General features: G+C 45.3%; 2 protein-coding genes across 5 annotated transcripts in view; both read left to right on the forward strand.

The window, feature by feature from the left end:
- The first annotated feature begins 2,680 nt into the window (after positions 1 to 2,680).
- Positions 2,681 to 5,825, forward strand: LOC129146157 (zinc finger protein 785-like). Of its 4 annotated transcripts, none has more exons than XR_008552670.1 (4): positions 2,681 to 2,739; positions 3,381 to 4,454; positions 4,643 to 4,722; positions 5,566 to 5,825. XR_008552670.1 is itself a non-coding variant. In XM_054697657.1 (3 exons), the coding sequence occupies exons 1-3, from the start codon at positions 3,312 to 3,314 to the stop codon at positions 5,710 to 5,712; spliced, it is 378 nt and encodes a 125-aa protein (XP_054553632.1). In that variant the 5' UTR covers positions 3,237 to 3,311; the 3' UTR covers positions 5,713 to 5,825. The 4 variants fall into 4 exon arrangements, 1 of the variants encoding a protein (XP_054553632.1); XR_008552671.1 differs by lacking the exon at positions 2,681 to 2,739 and having other exon boundaries at positions 3,237 to 4,216; positions 4,300 to 4,454; XR_008552669.1 differs by lacking the exon at positions 2,681 to 2,739 and having other exon boundaries at positions 3,237 to 4,454.
- Positions 5,826 to 19,123: 13,298 nt separating this feature from the next.
- Positions 19,124 to 19,375, forward strand: part of LOC129146158 (zinc finger protein 39-like) — a 170,624-nt gene continuing 170,372 nt past the window's right edge. Inside the window, exon 1 of the mRNA XM_054697658.1 lies at positions 19,124 to 19,323. Within this exon, the coding sequence (XP_054553633.1) occupies positions 19,131 to 19,323 (193 nt within the window). The 5' untranslated portion in view covers positions 19,124 to 19,130. The remainder of the gene's footprint in view (positions 19,324 to 19,375) is intronic.

The following is a 19,375-nucleotide window of genomic DNA, read 5'->3' on the forward strand; positions in this document are numbered from 1 at the left end:
GCGGGTTTTTTCCGTGGGCCTCGGGGGAATAGAGTGGGGGTGATGGGGTTTTTGGAGTGCGAGGTCCTGGGGTTCACTCTGGGAAATGTTTCCCCAGACCCTGTTTCAGCAGCACCCGGGAGTTTCCCAGGTCGCTTCTCCATGAGACGGAGATGTTAGTTGTGTTTAAAGGGCTGGTTTCTCAGGGAAAGGGAAGGGGACAGGTTTGCTGAGAGAGGCCTGCACGGTTGCAGGCGGGCGGCCTTGAGGAGAGCGGCCTCCGCTGAGGGAGATCAGTGGAGACGTCCTGGCAGGTACAGGCCACCAGCCAGGAGGCTGCTGCCCCACAGAGGCGAGAGCTGGTGAGAAGAGGCTCCTGTGTGGTCACGGGCGGGCAGGGGGACGGTTGCCCCGGGCCTGTGCGGAGCCTGCCCTGCCACAGTCCCTTTCTCCTTGGGAGGCTCACTCCTCCATGGAGCGGCTGCTTGTTGCGGATGTTGGGCAACAGGCAGCACTAGAAAGGGACCAGAGATTCCGGGGTGGGCCCCGTCTCCACATCCTTCCTCTCAGGCCTGTGCCCCACTCCCTAGAGCATCGGATCCTGCTCGCCTCTCCTGCCTCGTGACAAGGCGCTGGCGCCTGAGGGTCCGTCCTCCACAGCTGGGTTAATGGTCATGTGCATTTCCTCGACCCCCACCTCCTTGTGTGAGTCAGGTTTTGGCCTTGGGGCACGTCCTTTCCAGTCTTTCCATTCTTGTCCTCCATCATCCCCCCATGACCATATCCAGCCCAAAATCTTTTGGGGAGTTGAAGGGAGGAGGTCCATTTTCCGTAGCTGCTTCCTGCTGGAGTGGCATGTAGAGCTGGCCCTACCTCCAAGGGCCCGGGAGATGGTCTCCCTGACACGAGTCCCTGAGCTGTCTGTTGGTGGTTCTGGAAGGAGGTGAGGGGGGCATCTGGAGTGCAAGGGTGGGGCATCTGGACAGGCTGTTCCTCTTGTACGGGTGAGCTGTTTGTTGGGAAGAGGAGTTTAAACTTGAGGCGCTCCCCCTAGGTTAGAAGAAACAAATTTGAGTAGGAGATTGTGTATGTTAAGATTTAAAGAGGAGAATGAGAAGTACAGCAGCAGCTAAGGGCCCTCGGTCAAAGGTGAAGTTGTAACGGGGGTCCCCAGGAAAGGGGGAGGTTCCAGGTTCCCTGCCCCACCCAAGGGAGGGTGGAGCTGAGCAGGGAGAGAAGAAGCTGCAGAGGAGACTGAGGAAGGAAGGAAGCAGGATGGCAGAACCTGTTTAGAGCAGGCAGGTTTGCGGGGTCTGGGCTGCCCCTCTCCCTGCCCTGTAGCAAAGTCATTGGGGACAGCCGCTGAGTGGTAGGCTTAGTAACAAGAGGAGCAGTAGTAAAATAGCTAGCAAGTTTTGGGGTTGTGACATGAGAGTACATTTCACCAGGGAAGCGACCCATTTTTAGAGTGCTGTTAGACTAAAAAGAATGTCGGTGGGATATTTGTTCCTAGCAGAGGAGCTGTTCTAAATCCCGTGTGTCCCTAGTTAGGGCAACACCCACCCGGGGAGCCCTGAAATGCTGGAGTAAGGCACATTGCCAGGAACTCTGCAGGAGGGTTGGCTTGCTGTGTGTGCAGAGTCGCAAGGCCAGTGAAAACTACTAGTTTCTTAGTTTAGTTAGGGACAGTGTTGTGAGCATGATCACTGGGAGGCTAGTCAGACTCTCAGGAAAGTTGGGTGAGATTTAAAGTCAAGTTAGAGTGAGGACCGCAGTCCACCTTTTTATTTATTTATTTATCTATTTGTTTATTCTTTAAAGATTTATTTATTTTTATACAAGAACTGGGGTACAGGCCAGATGCTTGGGAGGGTGAGAGGATTCACCGGAGACAGAGCGGGGAGCAGAACAGGCAGACTGACTGAAATACACTGCTGAGGGGAGCATCGGGGAGACAGGAGAGGTCTGCTGTACACCTGGGTATCTCCCTGGCCGGGGATCCAACCTGCGCTGCAGTGGCCGTGGACAGCCCCATAGCCTGCGTCCCAACCCCTTGCCCCACCAGGGAGGCGCCATAAAATGATTTTTTAAATATTTATTTATGCATACATGAGCTGAGGTACAGGCCAGAGATGCAGGGGGTGAGAGGATCCACCAGAGAGAGTGGGGAACAGAACAGCAGATTGACTGAAATACACTGCTGAGGGGAGCAGCGGACGAGACAGGAGAGGTCTGCTGCACCATGTGGGTTTCTCCCTGACTTGCAGGGATTGAACCCGTGCTGCAGAGGCTGCAGATTACTTCATGGTGCGGCCCTCAACCGCCTGCGCCACCAGGGAGGCCCCATAAAAAGATTTTTAAAGACGTTTTCCGACGTTGGCCTTGGTCCCATCCTTCTCGCTGTTTCCAAGATCTGTGGCTCAAAAACAGTTTCCATCAGAGCCCTGGGGGCAGGAAGGGGTGCCCTGAAAATTCAGTCTGCCCTTTGAGCCCCACTGCCCGGTGACGCTTCGCTGAGGGCACGCTGCAGTTCACCCACCTTGCATGCAGCAGCCAGGCAACCGGGGCAAACCTTCGTTCAGTGGGGAGGAGCAATGGGTCTTCAGAGCTGTTCGGTAACTTCTGCTAACTGGAAAAATGTCAATCCTTCGCTCTCATTGTTTAAACAGCTTCTCTCTGTCTTGGCCAGAAGATGGCGGGGGCTCCAAGTGCTGCTCCCAGCGGCGTTAGAAGAAAATCCTGTGGGAGAGAAATTGATGGGTAAGTGCAGAGGAGCCTCCACCCAACCCTGTGATGTGCACGAACCGGGAAGGAATTTCGAATAGTGGGGGGCGTCAGGTGTCCCGTCCCCACACACATCTCTTCTCCAGGGAGAGACGAGCAGACTCCGGGTGGGTCCTTGGACCACAGTGGGCGCCACCCTTGGGGCAGGGCAGGCTCTGGGGGGACAGCAACCGGGGAAGGTCGGGGGCGCCAGCTCCGGGCAGGGGAGACGGACCTGCAGACCCCTGTGAGCTCCCCTCTCCCTGGGGCAGCCCCGGGCAGGGGAGATTCAGCTCCTGCTTTCAGGGGTGTGGGAGTCGGTGTTCTTGACCCAGCTTTTTCTCAAGGGCCTGTCCTGCACTGAATCTAGGGCCACAGCGGCATGTGGGGGGGCTATTCTGCTCCCTTGCAGGTGGAGGGGTGCACGGAGGTGCCACCTGCTGGGGTCTCCCCTTCCGCTTTCCCGTGGACATCCCTGGCCAGCTGGAGACTCCCGTGCAGAAGCCGCCCTCTTGGGCAGGTGTTTGCCCCAGGGATGTCCCCACAGTGGGTCTGGGGATCACTGCAGCATGGGCAGGAATGAAAGAGGCCGGGGGGGGACAGAGACCCCTCGTGGCTCAGGCCCCTTGTTGGGGCAGGTCCGTTCCAGGACAGACATGCGAGATGGCGGAGACCCCGACAGCAAGTCCCCGAAAATTCAGGAGCCTGAGGGCAGGTCAGGTGTGTCCGCTTCCCCCACAGCCCCTGGAGGGGGGACTTGCAGAGAGGATGCCGCAGGCGGTGCCCAAAGCTGGGGTCATCACTGTGGGGGTCATGGGACTGACCCTGCAGGCCCGGGAGGCTTTGGTTCCTTGGAAACTGTTTAACCCTGTCCTTTCTCCTCTCCCTTGCACCCCAACCCTGTTGTTTTCCACAGCAGGGCTTTCACGTGAGGGGGTGTTTGCTCCGCACGCAACAGATGGCAGTGCCAGTGGAGGGTGCGCAGGGTCTGGGGTCTCAGGGTGCCTCTGGGTCTGCCCCAACACTGCCACCTGCTGCTGCCGCGCGTCTTCCCTTTCCTTGTCTCCCTCGGCTTTCCCTCCTCTCGCTCCTGGGGTAATGCCTTTAAGGTCCCTTTTCTCTCTGCTCATTGGGGGGCCTCGCCCTGGATTCCCCAGCACGTGCTGAGGACTCCCCACCTGGGTCAACCCTTCCCTTCGGGTTTGTCCTGAAGCACCTCCTGTCTCCCCTTCTGTATACTCCTCTGGGTCTGCGCCGGGATCCTGGGAGGAAACGTCATCTCATCTACCCTGCGGTTCTCCATGGAGACCTTCCTGGAATAAAGGGCATCAGTGGGAGAAAATACACTTGAGTACACGTGGACACCTCCTCGCTCACCTGGGGAAGACCCAGGAACACTGAGTGACCCACCAACATGGTCTCTGCCCCCTGTGCAATGACATCTTCAACTCCAGAGAAAGGACAGAGGATGGGGGTCAGCCCTGGGGGGCAGTGGGAAGCCCAGCTACAAGGGTGCGAGTGGTGCGGTCCTAAGGGGCCGCCTCTCCCTCTGATAAGGGATGGAGAGATTTGGACAAATCCTTCCAACGTGAGAACCTGGACGCCTCCTCACGGGGATGTTCTCTTATTCGTGGAAATGAGTCTCACAAAAGGGCAACCTCCACCCGCCTGTCGGAGCCCCTCCGTCTGACTCCCAGGAGCGCCCAGTAAATGTAATCCTCCTGTCACAGAGGTGCCTGTAGAGCCGCGAGTGTCCTCCCCAGGGTCCACACAGGCTCACACCCCTGCATCCGATTAATGCACGTGCTGGGCAGCTCAGCCTCTTGGTAATTACCAGATGGAAATTTACCTATCAACTCCCCCTGTCTTTTTCGTCCTCCATGATACTCACCTGGTGAAGAGGGGAGGCCGTTGGCCCCTCACCTTCCTGTGCTGGGCCTGTCTGCTCCAGTCCTGCTGTGTGGCTCAGCCTGCTGCCCAGTGAGTATATTTCCCCCAAATACCTAACTCCCCTTCAAGCTTGATTTATTTAAAAGATTCGTTTTTATTTATGTATGAATATAAGAGGTGGGTACAGGCCAGAGGTGCGGGGGTGAGAGGACTCATCAGAGACAGAGTGGGGAGCAGAAAAGGCAGATCTGAGGTGCTTCACTCCTTGCGCCACCAGGGAGACCCCACATATCCTTCTATTCTGGTGAATTCAGCTCACATGTCCCACAGTTCATAAAAGCTGACTGACTTCAGTTCCAGAATACTTTCACTGTCTCTCCTGCCTTCCTGCTGGGGACTCTGCCTGGCAGCGTGCTCTCTGCAGGTCAGTTATCATGGCGAGTGTTTTTTTTTTTTTCACTCTGTCACATCTGCTGTTGTCTCATCCTCATGACAGTGTGATTTACAAGGAAGAGCTAAGCGTTTGGGTCTTCAGTGACGTGTAACCCAACACTACAAAGTGTTGGTTTTTCTTCTTTTGTACCGTGTCTGCATTCAGCAGGCTTTTCACACCGCTACGTAGCATGTTATTCCACGTATGTGTTATTCTACCTGCCAACCAGGTGATAAGCTCTTCAAGGAGAAGATTTTATTCATCCTTGTATTCATAGACTCAAAGACACTTCCAAATTTGTATGGTAAACTATTGTGGTTCTTTTAGGAGCAAATGGGTTAATCTAGAGGTAAGACTATTTCCCCTGAGAATTCTGTTCACAGCACAGTGTGAGTAGGAAGATGGTGCCTCCTGTACAAGAGCACAAGAAGGAGTGTTTACACTGTTGCTGTGTGACCCAGGCTGACGGCCCTGAAATGAGGAGAAATGTTCCCTCACAGGAGATGGTGTCATTGGAGGATGTGGCTGTGAACTTCCCCTGGCAGGAGTGGGAAGACCTGAATGATGCTCAGAGGACCCTGTACCGGGATGTGATGCTGGAGACCTGCAGTCACCTGGTGTCCCTCTGTGAGGAAGCTCCAGTGTAACACGAGTGCAAGTGCTGTTTTCTACACTGATTAAGTGTGGTCTTTCTTGTGAAATTGGGTGGTGGTGAGGTTGAACATGGCAAACAGACTAGATTGTGGGTGTTTGCCCTATTTCTGAAAAGTTCTAGTTGAACTTCGTTGCACAGCTCTTAACACTGCTTTCGTTAGTCTTCAAAACTGAAGTTTAACTTGACTGAACCAACACTGTTCCTCATCACAGGACATTTGTTACCAATCCTGAGGAGAGCATCAGGTTGGAGAAGGGAGTAAAGCCATGGACTGTGGAGGAAGCCCCAAGCCAGAAACTCTCAGGTCAGTCAGTGCTTGCCTGGCAGGAGACTAGCAGGAGGCTGGGAGAGTGGCCACACTGCACTACTTTTCCAGTGTCCAAACCTTGGACGGTTTATCTGCATTTATCGAAGTGATTCTTTATTCACTTTCCACATAAACTCTCTCCTAGATTTACTCCTGCTCTTTTTTTAATGGTTGTCAATGTTGGACTTCACCAGTATGCAGTCCCTGATACTGCAGGAAATTATTCTGCAGTAGTCACATTTTCTGTGTTCTCTCTATTAGTTTATTCTCACAGACTGTTTTCTTTAAGGTACTTATTCAGGCATTTTTTAATTGATTAATTTATTTATTTATACAAGCACTGGGTACAGTCAGAAGTGCGGGAGGGTGAGAGAATTTCTCAGAGCCAGAGCGGGGAGCAGAGCAGGCAGAAGGACTGAAGTACACTGCTGAGGGGAGCAGCGGGCAGCAGGAGAGGTCTGCGTGCCATGTGGGACCCTCCTCCGGTGGCTGGGTAGCAGCCGGGGATCGAACCAGCGCTGCAGAGGCTGCGGGAACCTTTGCAACCCAGCGCTCAACCACTGCGCCACCAGGGAGGCCCCAGACATTTGTTTTTTCACTCAGTATGTTCATGGGAAGTTTTTGACAGTGATAAATTATCTATGAGTGGGGATAAGAACAGTAATCACGGAAGTGGTCTTTGCTTTGTTGAAGTGATATGCTGTGAGAAAGGAAAATGTGGGCCTCCCTGGTGGTGCAAGGGGTTAAGCACAGCACTGTGAAGCTATCTGTGGCCTCTGCAGCATGAGTTCCATCCCCGACCGGCCAGGGAGCTATACACATGGCACGGCAGACCTCTCCTGTCTTTGCTGCTCCCCTCAGCAGTGGATTTCAGTCAGCCTTTGTGAGGCTGAGGAGAACCCAGAAATCATTCAGTGAGGGAGGGATGTTCTGACATGGGAGGGGAAACCTAAGGTTGTGGTTTCTAAAGCCATGGAACCAAGAGTTTCAGGTTGGGGGCTCATACCTTGGGAGGAGTTTGATCTGTGCAATTCCACCTTCTTGTGGGAATCATCTGGAAGAAAGCAAAAGCATCAGTGAAAGGATGATATAGTACAACTAACATACTAGATAAAAACTTCAGCTGCTATGAATTACGTAGAAACAGGTACCAAGTATTGCAGTGACTCCAGTAGCAGCCAAGGAGTGTTGATGTCAGAAGGATGTGCAGAAAGCCTTTCACAGTGACGACCACAGGCTGGATGCAGAACTTTTTTCCCTTCGATGAGCAGGAGAAAGTTGGACACAAGATGAGGCAGAGTTTGCTGCATATGCTGTCATTCTGAGCAGTGTGTGATATAACATTTAAATAAGAATTGACAGAAAGGTCTCTCCCTGCCATGAAGGGAAGTACATGCCTTTGAAAACGTCTACAGATGACTGTAGCCAGTGCCGAGGAGACATAAAAACTAAGGAAATATCTTTATGGGTTTCACTTCTGATTTTCTTGGTCTTCTGCCTTTCCTTTCTAGTGAATTGAACTATCATTTTGTTAAATTTATTGCTTTTTTCAAATTCCAGACTTCTGTTCATAGAGAAGCCCAAACATTTTTGCCATCATGTTACGTTTATGTATTTCTTCTTTATTTTGAAATGTCCTTCTTTGTGGAAATTTAGAGTTTAGATTGTTCCTTTTCTAGTTTCTTGAGTTGTGGAGTTAATTTAAACAGCTGAGATCCGTGTTATTGTTAGTGTGTCAGTGCTTGAAATTTACATCTTATCGTTTTCTGAGTCCACAGTTTTTGGGAAATTTGTTTCATCTCCATATTTTCAACATATTCTTTAATTTTTTGAATCGAGGTAACATTTGATTTAGGGAATAGAGTTTCATCTTCTCAGAGGTCTGCCACCACCACACTCACCACCAGTGCACTCGTGGGCCTTCTCCATAGATCTTTGAACACCCTCCCACCTCTGTACCCACACCCACTCTCCATCCCTCTGTAATACCCACAATTCTGCAGTCATATTTCTAGAGTTTGTTCTGGTTTGTTGGTTCCTTTCTTTTTTCCTCCAGATTTGAAATTGGAGTGAAGCGATCCAGCAAATGTCTTTCTCCTGATTTTCTACATTAGCTATGCTCCTGCTATGTTCCATCCTGTTGTTGCAAATAGCCTGAGTTCATCCTTTTTTATAGCTTAGCTGTCTCTACTCTATCGTGTATGTGAACTGCATCTTGCTTTCAGATTTAAATTTGGCCCTATTGGTCAACTCAACTTCTTGAACTTACATTATTATTTTCCTTCTAATCGCAGTTGGGGCTGGAACCTCTCCTAGAATTGTATTGTCTTCCTCTTCTGCATTCAGTCCTGCCTGTGTGGTCTGCACACATTCAGCGACCTCACGTTAGTGCATGTGGAATATTTTTAATGACTACCCAAAATATGTCATTTTCTATTGTTGTGATCTTCTTTACATTCTGTGATGGTTTTGACTCAGTTTATATTCTTCTGATATTAGTGTGTTCAACACAGCTCCATATTTGATTATCACTTTTCCCAGCATATAGTTCCATCTTCCATTCCTCATGGTGCACTTAAATCTTTGGTGGGTGTGATATGGATAAGATTGTATTGGTGTTGTTTTCTTATTCATTCAGACACATTGTCATTTCAGTGTGGAATTTTTTTTTCATTTATGAACAAACTAATTACAGAAAGGGAGACCCAGGTATTGTTATTTAAAAATGTTTCCTTTATGATCAGCCTTTTTCATACCTCATTTCCTCTCGATTGCGTCTCTGTGTTTCTTTGACTTTGTGTGACATGCTTTTATTCCTTTCTCCTTTTTTGTCTGGTGATTTTTGTCTAATATGTCATCATATTTTTTATGCTTAGTGAGGTATATTGATTCATAATACTATTTATTGTGTACAGTATTGTCATCTAGCCTGTGTGCACAGGACATCATGCTCCGTGTTCATTTCCCTCCCATGTGTTCTCCTGGTGTCTTTATTGTTATAATGTGCATTACGTGCCATATTGAAAAGCTATGAAACCTTTTAGACTGAAAATAATGTAATTTCAATTGCACACACGAAACTCAACTCTTTAACATTCCTACCCTACACCAACATTGTTGCCATCACAACATCTCACTACATCGTGTATTCCAGAACATAATTCCATGGGTATTTTTGATGTGGCCTTTCCAAATGCTCAAGCAGAATCAATATTTTTACTACAGGACTGTATCATGCAATTTTGTATATTTTCTTTGTATTTACCTTTCCCTAAGGACAGTACCTTTTCATAAACTTTTGTGTTGCTGTCTAGAATCTTTTGGCTTTATAGGAGGAGCAAAGTCATAGTGTTACCTATTCTAACATCATGCCTATGTCCTTTACTTGATATTAATTTTATAGACTATGCATTTAATGTATTTGTCTTGAGTGCTGTAAATGTGGTAAATAGTCACTTGCTTTCTTCCAGTCATCTCTTCTCATGACATCCAAGTCCTCATGCCATAGTCAGGCACAGAAGATTTGCTTCCAGATATGGAACTGGGAGGAGATGGAATCTGTGCCTTTGAGAATTTACAATTAGTGGAAGACCAGACACGCCAAAGATCCATTGAAGGGCAGAACATTTGTTGCAATGAAGATAGCCAAGCTGGAACAATGACCCAGAATACAACTCTTCCCACAAGAAGAGATCATGTGTGTGAAATGTCTTGGGTCAAGCCACATTTTATGTCTGTTCCTTGCATAGATAAGGGTGTTTCTGTAAGCAGAGATCTCTATCAGATTTTTAATAATACATATTCTCTGAGAAGACAGTTAGAATATAGGCAGTCCCATAGTCCATCATGCAATAATCATTCAGTACATTGTGAATATGGGACAGGTGTATACTTTGAGTCAAATAGTACTCAACATCAGAGATGCGAATGGGAAGATAAAAAAATCTACATGGGATCATATTGAGGAGTCCTCAAAACTACTCCAACATCACACATTTCAGGAGAATCCCTGCAACTGTAAAGGATATGGCAACACTAACAAATGGTGCTCAAGACTCACTCAACATCAGAGAGAGAAATGGCACAAATGTGAAGAGTGTGGTAAAGCCTTTTGTTGGCATCCACAGCTCACTAAACATGTAAGGATTCATACTGGAGAAAAGGCTTACACATGTCCACACTGTGGTAAAGCCTTTCTCTACCTGTGTCACCTTTCTGAACACCAGAGAGTTCATAATGCTGAGAAAACGTACAGATGTGAAGAATTTGGGAAAGCCTTTAACCAGCAGTCAAGTCTTACTCATCGTCACTGAATTCATACAAATGTGAAAGAAAAAGCTTATAAATGTGAAGAATTCAGCAAAGCCTTTAAGCAGAAGGCAAAACTTGCTCAACATCGGAGAATTCATATAAGAGTGAAATGTTCAAAATGTGAAGAATGTGGCAACTGTTTAACCGGAAGTCAAATCACTCTGCACATCAGAGAATGCACACTGGGGAGAAACCTGCAAATCTAAAGTGATGAGTGGTTTGTATGAATAGATATTTTGCAACCACCATTTTCATGCTAGCATGATACTTTGAAGAAGTAAAGATATGGAAAAGTAAGCTGTCATAGAATAATCAACTCTAAATATACATTTAAAAATTGCAGTACAATAATTCAAAAACTTCACTGATATTTAAATCAGATATTTTTATGGAGCGTAAACCAACATTAAAGCACTAAGTATGTATTAGTATCATTTAAATATCCAAGATGATGTGTTGGGGACCAGTATAATTACATTCCATGTACTTTTTGTCAGAGTGCTTGAGATATTATGAAGAGGTGATGAATATAATTCAGCTCTAAATCAGTTCATTCTCTGGCTTTGTCCCCTTGTGTATGTGAAGTCAGGTGTTTGATTTTTTTTTGCTGCCTCAAACATCTGAGAGACTGTCCTAGTCGATGAATTTGTTTATATCTAACTTGCAGGGTAAATTTAGGACAGTAATGTGCCATGTATCAGGAACATATGAATGGACATGCTGCTTCTGGTTGACTCAAAACATTGATCTAAATCACCAAGAAGTGTTCTGGGCCTTAATGTTGCCATTGAAGTCAGACAGAGGAACATGTCAAATCATATCACGATGGACTCCTTGCGGAAATGCACAGTTTATTAAAATTGTGATGTTTCTTTATGGTAGTAATAGAGAGATGAATATTATTTGATATCATTGCCAAAAGAAATCTTCACAGACACATGATGACAGAACAGGTGACTGTCCCGTACTGGGTATAGAATTTGTGCATGCACAGTAGCTAAGTAATGACTCTGTTGACCACCAACTTAGGGATCCTGGTTTCAAAAGAACAAGAATTCTTCTTAAATGCCTGCATTTTTATTTTCAACATGGAGCATACAGTGATATTTAAATATTTAGGCTATATGTGAACCTAATGCAGGTTTTAATAAAGTTGATTGATTTTTTCCAAAAGATTTAATTCATTCTTTTTTTTAATTTTTTTTATTTTTTTTATTTATTTTTTAAATTTATTTATTTATTCAAGAACCGGGGTACAGTCCAGATGCACAGGAAGGCAAGAGTATTCACTAAAGACGGAGTGAGAAACAGAACAGACAGACAGAGAGTACACTGTTGAGGGGATCAGTAGCCAAGACAGGGGAGGTCTGTCCCGCCATGTGGGTTGCTCCCTGGCCAGCCAGGAATCGAACTTGTGCTGCAGCGGCTGCGGATTGCTTCATAGGTTGCGTGTTAACCCCTGCGCCACCAGGGAGGCCCTGGATAAATAATTTGTAGAAATAATGCTGACATATGAAATTTACATTTTTATTTCTTTAAGAAATCTCTGCCCCATTATCTGCAGGGACTGTCCAACTTTCATGGCCACCAGCCATGGGTGAGAGCTCCCTTTTCTCTCCACCCTCTCCAGCGTTGTTCATTTCACTCTTTTTTATTTGGACCATTCTCAAGTGTTGAGGTGGCATCTCAGTGTGGTTTTAATTGACATTTCTCTTACAATAAATTAAGGTGAACATTCCTATGTCTGTTGGACCTCAGAATTTCCTCTTTAGCAAAGTGTTTATTTCCTTTGTTCTTTTCAATTGACTCATTGGTTGGTTTTTCGCACTGGGTGGGAACGTTACAAATTTTGGAATGAACCCTTTATCAGATGTGTTGCGTGTGTTCTATTTTGTAGGATGCATTTCTGTTTCTGTGCTGGTTTCTTTTGAGTTCTAAAAGCTTTGAGATTTGGTATTGTCCCACTTGTGAAACTTGCTTTTGTTTCCCTTGTCATTGGGGTTGTGTTCCCTCGTGCATTTTGCAGCAGCTGTCCCGTAGTGTATCCTTTTATTTTCTTTCAGTGCTTCATGCTTTGGGTTCTTATGTCCAAACTTTTCATCCACTTGGATTTAGTTTTCTGTACGGAGTTTTTCTTTTAAAGATTTATTTATTTATGCATACAAGAACTGGGGTACAGGCTGGAGGTGTGGGGGGTGAGAAGATTCAATAGGTATCACAACCAGGGACAGAGTGAGGAACAGAACAGGCAGACTGACTGAAATACACTGGTGAGGGGAGCAGCGGACGAGTCAGGAGAGGTCTGCTACACCATATGGGTAGCTCCCTACCTGGGGATCAAACTCATGCAGCAGTGGCTATGGATACCTTCATATGTTGTGCCACCAGGGAGGCCCTGTATGGAGTTTTGAATGGGTCTTGGTTCTTATTTTTGCAAGTCATTATTCATGTTTCCCTGCACCATTTTTTAAAAATATGTATTTATTTATTTATGCATAGAAGAACTGGGGTGTAGACCAGATGTTCAGGGTTTGAGAAGATTTGCCAGAAACACAGTACGGAACAGAACAGGCAGATCCACTGAAATACACTGCTCGGGGAATCAGTGAGAGGGACAGGTGAGGTCGGCTGTGCCACATGTGGGTCAGCTCTCTGGCCTAGAATAGCCGTGATAGCACTGACTCTTAACCCCTAGGCCACCAGGGGGCCCATCCCAGTACTATTTATTAAAGAGGCTGTCTTGTCTGAATGGTATGATTTTAGCTCCTTTGTCCAAGATTGAACTCTTCATATTTATATCATTTGCTCTCTGGGTTTTTAGTTGCCTTCCATTGCTCTGAGTTCTGGTTTTATTCCGGTAAAATAATGTTGTGATTACTGTTGGTGTTATATATATTTTGAAGTCAGGAAATGTGATACTTACATTTTCTTCTTTTCTCCCAAGATTTTTTGCTATTTGGGACCTTCTGTGGGTTCATATATATGTGGGTATTGTTCTATTTCCTTATAAAAAACGTCCTTGGTATTTGGTAGGTATTGCATATGTTTGTAAATTGCTGTAGACAATAAGGCCATTTATGATGTTAATTCTCCCCACCTAGGAGGATGGGCCGTCTTTGTATTTCTCTGTGTTTTTTATTTCCTTTAATAGAGTTTTTTTTTTTTTTAATTTTCAGGGTTCAGGTCCCTCCTTCTTTCACTTGAATGATACAGTCACAGTTATTTCATTCCTTTCGGTGTGAATGTCCATGGAAATGCCAGTCATTTCACACACGTTCTCTCTCATAGCTTGTTTATACTTCCAGAGAAATGAACCAAAAATGTTATCATGTACTGAATTGTAGTAAAATTTTAAAATAGTTGAACCTATATAATGTAACAATTTTTTTAAGAAATTACACTCAAAAACAGTAGCTTTTATTATAATGGATTCACATTGTATGTCTACATAGTGGGTTTGAAGTATGCACATAGTATCACCCACAGCTTGGTTTCCTTCATAGTATTTGAATAATCTTGAATTTGTTGACAAGACTACATTCATCCATGTAGTGTGTATGTGGTCCCATTTTTATTAATTGAAATGTAACATTATACACTGTGTCGTGTGTCTTTCCCTTTTTTAACCAAACCATTTTTGTCGGCTATAAAACCTGCTGTGCTCATTCATTTAGGGTCCTCTTTGATTCATTTTAGCTCAGATCTGTAGGGAAAACCCTGGTCTGTAATATTGTGGGTGTTTGAGGAAATGGTCACATAAAATATAAAGTATATTGAAAGCTCAGAGAATTATATCTGGTTCATACAAGAGTCTAATGAAAGCTGTGGGAACGGGGTCTCCCTGGTGGGGCAAAGGCTAAGCACAGCACTGTGAAGTTGTCCGCAGCCTCTGCAGCACAAGTTCGATCCCTGGCAGGCCAGGAGGCTGCCCACATGGCGCAGCAGACCTCTTGTGTCTCATCCGCTACTCCCCTCAGCAGTGTACTTTGGTCAGTCTGCCTGTTCTGAGCTACACTTTGTCTCTCTGGTGACTCCTCTCACCTCCCATACCTCTGACCTGTACCCCAGTTGTTGTATGCATAAATAAAAAAATCTTTAAAAATGATCGTTTTTGTTGTTGTCGCTTTGCTTAGTATTTGATCATTACCTACAATTTCCTTTCAGTCTTTCATCTCCGTTTCTACTATGAATTTTCCAATTGTCCTGCCTCCTTGTTGTACAGGTGTGTGCCCTGGGTCAGATTTGACGTCACTGAAATTATAGTGTCCATGGTGGTTTTGTGGGCATATGTGATCCTCTGGGCTCAGTGGGTGCATTAGACTGTTGCTGTGTAAACATGGATGTCACTGCGTAAGGGCATTCTTCTTTCTCAGAACCAGGTCTCCCCATTTTTTTTAAGATTTATTTTATTTACTTATACATAAATTGGTGAGGTATGGGCCAAAGGTGAGGGTTTGGGGGGGGTGAGAGGATTCACCAGAGACAGAGTGGGAGCAGAACAGGCAAATCTACTGAAATAAACTGCTGAGGGGAGCAGTGGACGAGACAGGAGAGGTCTGCTGCGCCATGTGAGTCAGTTCCCTGGCCAGGAATCAAACTTGTCCTTAAGTGGTTCTCATAGCTTCATAGTGCTGAGACTGAACCCCTAGTGCCACCATGGGGCCCCTCACAACTCTCTTTTCACTTTGTGTCCTATTTAGAGTTCTGCTGGTGGCCATATAGTAACTGTGTAATTTGATTTCAGGAACCCTTGACCTTCAGAGATGTGGCCATCGAATTCTCACACAAGGAGCAGGAGGGCCTGGACCAGCTACAGTGGAAATTGTACAGGGACGTGGTTCTAGAAACCTACAGAAATGTGGTGTCCTTGGGTGAGGAGAATATCCCTATAGATTTCCTCACCTGCCCTCAGTGTTTCCTGTACCACGTGTGGATGAGCCCCAGGGATGCCCAGGATTGTCGGATACTTTTAAGTCCCTATTTTAAAGAAAAACAGTGTGGGTTTGTTGGAAAGTCTCATGATGTTTCACCATGGCTTAAATTTCTCCTGTCTTAGGATGATCTGCAACCTGCTCTCTGTATGAGTGCTCATTCAAGAAAATATGTGACTTAAGTGTTATGGCTGCAAGCAAAATCCTAGCTTCTCTATCACATGCTAGGACTCAGAGGTGTAGAAATGGTTCTTAGGATATGAAAATTTCAATGATTTCTGGTAAAGGTGCTGTCAGAAAAAGTATTTGCAGTGATCCTTTTCTAGAACCTTCTATACTGTCCCCTCTACTGAACACAATACTGTATTGGGAATTTGAGAATCTTCAGGCCATCTCATATCACCTGTCCTAATAAACAGATCTTGCTGTGTCTACGCCCAAGCTGGTCATCTTGTTAGAGCGAAAAAATGGAGCCCTGGGATGTGAAGAGAAGTCTTAGTCTTGCTCTCCCTGGGGGCATCTCCTCTCTGACACTTGAGTCCTCTGTCTTTCCTTCTTACTGAATTGAACTTAGGTTTTGTCCATTTTGTTGATCTTTCAAAATCCAGACTTCCTTTCATAGAGAAGCAACTGATTCTTGGTCATAATGCTCTATTTATGTATTTCTTATTTTTTTCAATGTCCTCCTTTCTGCCAATATGGAGCTAAAATTGTTCTTTTTCTAATTCCTGGAGGTGTGAAGTTACATTGCTCAACTGAGATCTCTTTTATTGCTAGTGTAATTGTTTAATGCTTTAAAATTACCTCTTAGTCTTGTTTTCTGAATCACAAGTTTTGGGGAGTTTGCTTTGTTGCAATGTTTTCTCAGTATTGCTTAGTTTTTTGGAATCAAGGTACCATGGGTTTACCTCACTCTTCGTTATTCAGGGAATAGATTATCATATCCTCAGATGTCTGTCACCCCCATACCCACCACCAGTGCATTGTGGGCTTCTCCATAAATCTTTGAGTCCCCTGCCACTTTTGCACCCACCCACACCCACTGTCCTTCCCTCTTTGTACCCTCATTCTGCAGTCCTATCCCTAGAGTTTATTTTGGTTTCTATTGTCAGTTTCTTTGCCTTGTTTTTCCAAACTCCAAATAGGAGTGAATTCATCCAGTAAGTCTTCTTCCTTCTGATTCTTTTCACTGAGCATAATCCACCCCCAGCATTCCATTGTTGTTGTTGCACAGGATAGATGTATCCCTTTTCATAGCTTAGTAGTATTTCATCCTGTCTATATACCACATCTTTTTTTTTCAAATTATTTTTCACCCGTTTGTCAACTCTGATTCCTGAATTTATAACATTATTTTCCTTCCAATTGCAATTGGGCCTTGAACCTCTCCTTGATTTTATTGTTTTCATCTTCTGCATTGAGTTCTGTCTTTCTTTGTGGCACACATTCAGGACCTCATCTTAGTGTATAGATAATATTACAATGACTTCTCAAAACAGGTAGTTTTCTGTTATTTTCTGGGGTCATTCTTTTCATTCTGTGATGCGTTAGCCTGAGATAATATCATTAGAGTGATCCACACAGCTCCAATTTCATGATTAGTCTTCATAGAATCTAGTTCCATCCTTACATTCCACATAGTGCGCTGAAGGCTATGTTGAGTGTCATATAGGTAAGATTGAATTGGTGTTATTTTTAATTCATTCAGACACATTTGCCATTGTATTGTGGACTTTTATTTACACCAAAGTATTACTGAAAGGGAGGTGTTAACTTTATTAAAGAGTGGTTCCTCGATTCTCAGTCATTTTTTTTTATTTTTTTTATAGAGGCATGTTTATTTATTTATTTATTTATTTCATTTGTTTATACATGCACTGGGTACAATCAGAAGTGAGGGAGGGTGAGAGAATTCATCAGAGCCAGAGCGGGGAGCAGAGCAGGCAGATGGTCCTGAGTACACTGCTGAGGGGAGCAGCGGGCAGCAGGAGAGGTCTGCGCGCCATGTGGGACCCTCCTCTGGTGGTCGGGGAGCAGCCGGGGATCGAACTGGTGCCTCTGAGCCCGTGGGCAGCTTTGCAACCCAGTGCTCAACCACTGCGCAACCGGGGAGGCCCTAATTTTTTTATTTTTTTTAAGATTTATTTATTATTTATTCAAGCACAGGGTGCAGTCAGAAGTATGGGAGGGTAAGAGAATTCACCAGAACCAGAGCGGAGAACAGAACAAGCAGACTGACAAAGTACACTGCTGAGGGGAGCAGTGGGCAGCATGAGAGATCTGCGCAACATGCGGGACCTCGCTGGTGGCCGGAGATCTAACCAGCGCTGCAGAGGCTGCGGGCAGCTTCACGACCTAGCGCTCACCCGCTGCGCCACTGCGGATGCAGTATTCTCAGCCATTTTATACCCCATTTCCAACCTACTGCATCACTGTATATTTTTTGACCTTTTCTTATATGCTTTAATTCCTCTCTCCTTTCTTGTTGGTGATTTCCAAGCTATCGTTTGGTCTCTGGCCAGGTAGCTGAACACATGAAACAGCAGACCTCTCCTTGACTTATCTGCTGCTCCCCTCACAGGAAAGGAAATGATGGAATGAATTTACGGATTTCTTAAGATGTTTGTTTTCTTATACCGTGTATCTTATTTTTCAAAACTCTTTTATTGCTATGATCTATTTTTTTTCTTTCTCCAAAAGAAATATTTGTCTCTTCTAGTTGTTTTTCCTCTTCTTTCGATACCTTTTGTTCTGGTCACTGTGTTCTCCCCTACGGTGATGAAAACTATCAACAATATCCTGGAGATTCCCAAATTCTTTCTTTTCTTTAATATTTATTATATGTATGCATATAAACGCTTGGGTGTAGGCCACAGGTGCAGGGGGTGAGAGGATTCACCAGAGACAGAGCAGGGAACAGAACAGGCAGACTGACTGAAATACACTGCTGAGGGGAGCAGTGGGGAGACAGGAGATATCTTCTGCGCCTTGTGTATAGCTCCCTGGTTGGGGATCGAATTCGTGCTGCAGCAGCTGCCGATAGCTTCATAGTGCTGAGACTTAAACTCTTGTGCCACCAGGGAGGCCCTGATTCCCAAATTTCTGTTTTCAGCTTAGACTTCCTGATCTATCAGACACATGTCCAGTTGTGTGTGAATTCCAGTGTCTACTAGCCCATCATGTGGACAGCATATTAGGAAAACATTCCTCGTACCTCAGCCACCAAGTTATTGCCAAGTTCTCCTCCCCTTTGTCCTTCCATTTGAGAAGTGATGACCTGTTCTGTCTTCTTCTGACTCTGTCAGCTGAACATCTTTTCTTAAAATTTTCTTTTATATATATTTTACATCATTTTTTTTATTTCTGCACAAGTTATGCATTTTCATCTTGGTTATAGTCCCCATACATCCCACCCCCCTTATTTTGACCCTAATCCCTCCCACCCCCAATAGTGCATCTCTGGTTTATACTTGCTTGTAGTTGAACATCTCATACCTGTGCTTTTTCCCACCTCATTGCTTGAACATTCTGGTTTCGGGTTCAGTTTTTGTTTACTGTGAGTTGGAGATACCAGGCTTTGAGGTCACAGGAGTAAAATATTGGCATAAAGTTGCACATGCTTTTCATTTGTTATGAAATTCCTTTAGCACATGATTCCGGGTGTGTGTCTGTTACACATGCCAGCCAGGCTATCAGCTCCTCAAGGAGCCAATTTTATTCATCCTTTTATTCTTAGAATCTTAGACACTTCAAATACATAAGGTAAGTTATAGTTCTACTTGTAGGACCAAAGGGGTGAATGTAGAGGCGAGGCTCTTTCAACTGTAAATTCTATATAGGACCGAAGACCCACAAAATAAGATGTGTTTGCACTTGCTCTGTCTGACCCAGGCTGCCGGCCCTGAGATGAGAAATGTTCCCTCAGAAGCGATGGTGTCATTTGAAGATGTGGCTGTGAACTTCACATGGCAGGAGTGGCGGTACCTGAGTGAAGCTCAGAGGACCCTGTACTGGGATGTGATGCTGGAGACCTGCAATCACCTAGTGTCCCTAGGTGAGGAAGCTCCAGTGTAACACTCTAGTGCAATGCTGTCTTCTGCACCGAT

This window comes from Talpa occidentalis, unplaced genomic scaffold, assembly GCF_014898055.3.
Source record: "Talpa occidentalis isolate TD23 unplaced genomic scaffold, MPIMG_talOcc4v2.1 talOcc4.18, whole genome shotgun sequence".
Classification (NCBI taxonomy): Eukaryota; Metazoa; Chordata; class Mammalia; order Eulipotyphla; family Talpidae; genus Talpa; species Talpa occidentalis.

What these genes read in the sequence shown, in the direction of transcription:
- LOC129146157 (XM_054697657.1), top strand. Translation starts at nt 3,312, where the DNA reads ATGGGCAGGAATGAAAGAGGCCGGGGGGGGACAGAGACCCCTCGTGGC. An exon ending in GGAGCCTGAGGGCAGGTCAG is followed by an intron (nt 3,463 to 4,642) that starts GTGTGTCCGCTT and finishes CACCTGGTGAAG; the next exon opens with AGGGGAGGCCGTTGGCCCCT. An exon ending in GTGGCTCAGCCTGCTGCCCA is followed by an intron (nt 4,723 to 5,565) that starts GTGAGTATATTT and finishes GTTCCCTCACAG; the next exon opens with GAGATGGTGTCATTGGAGGA.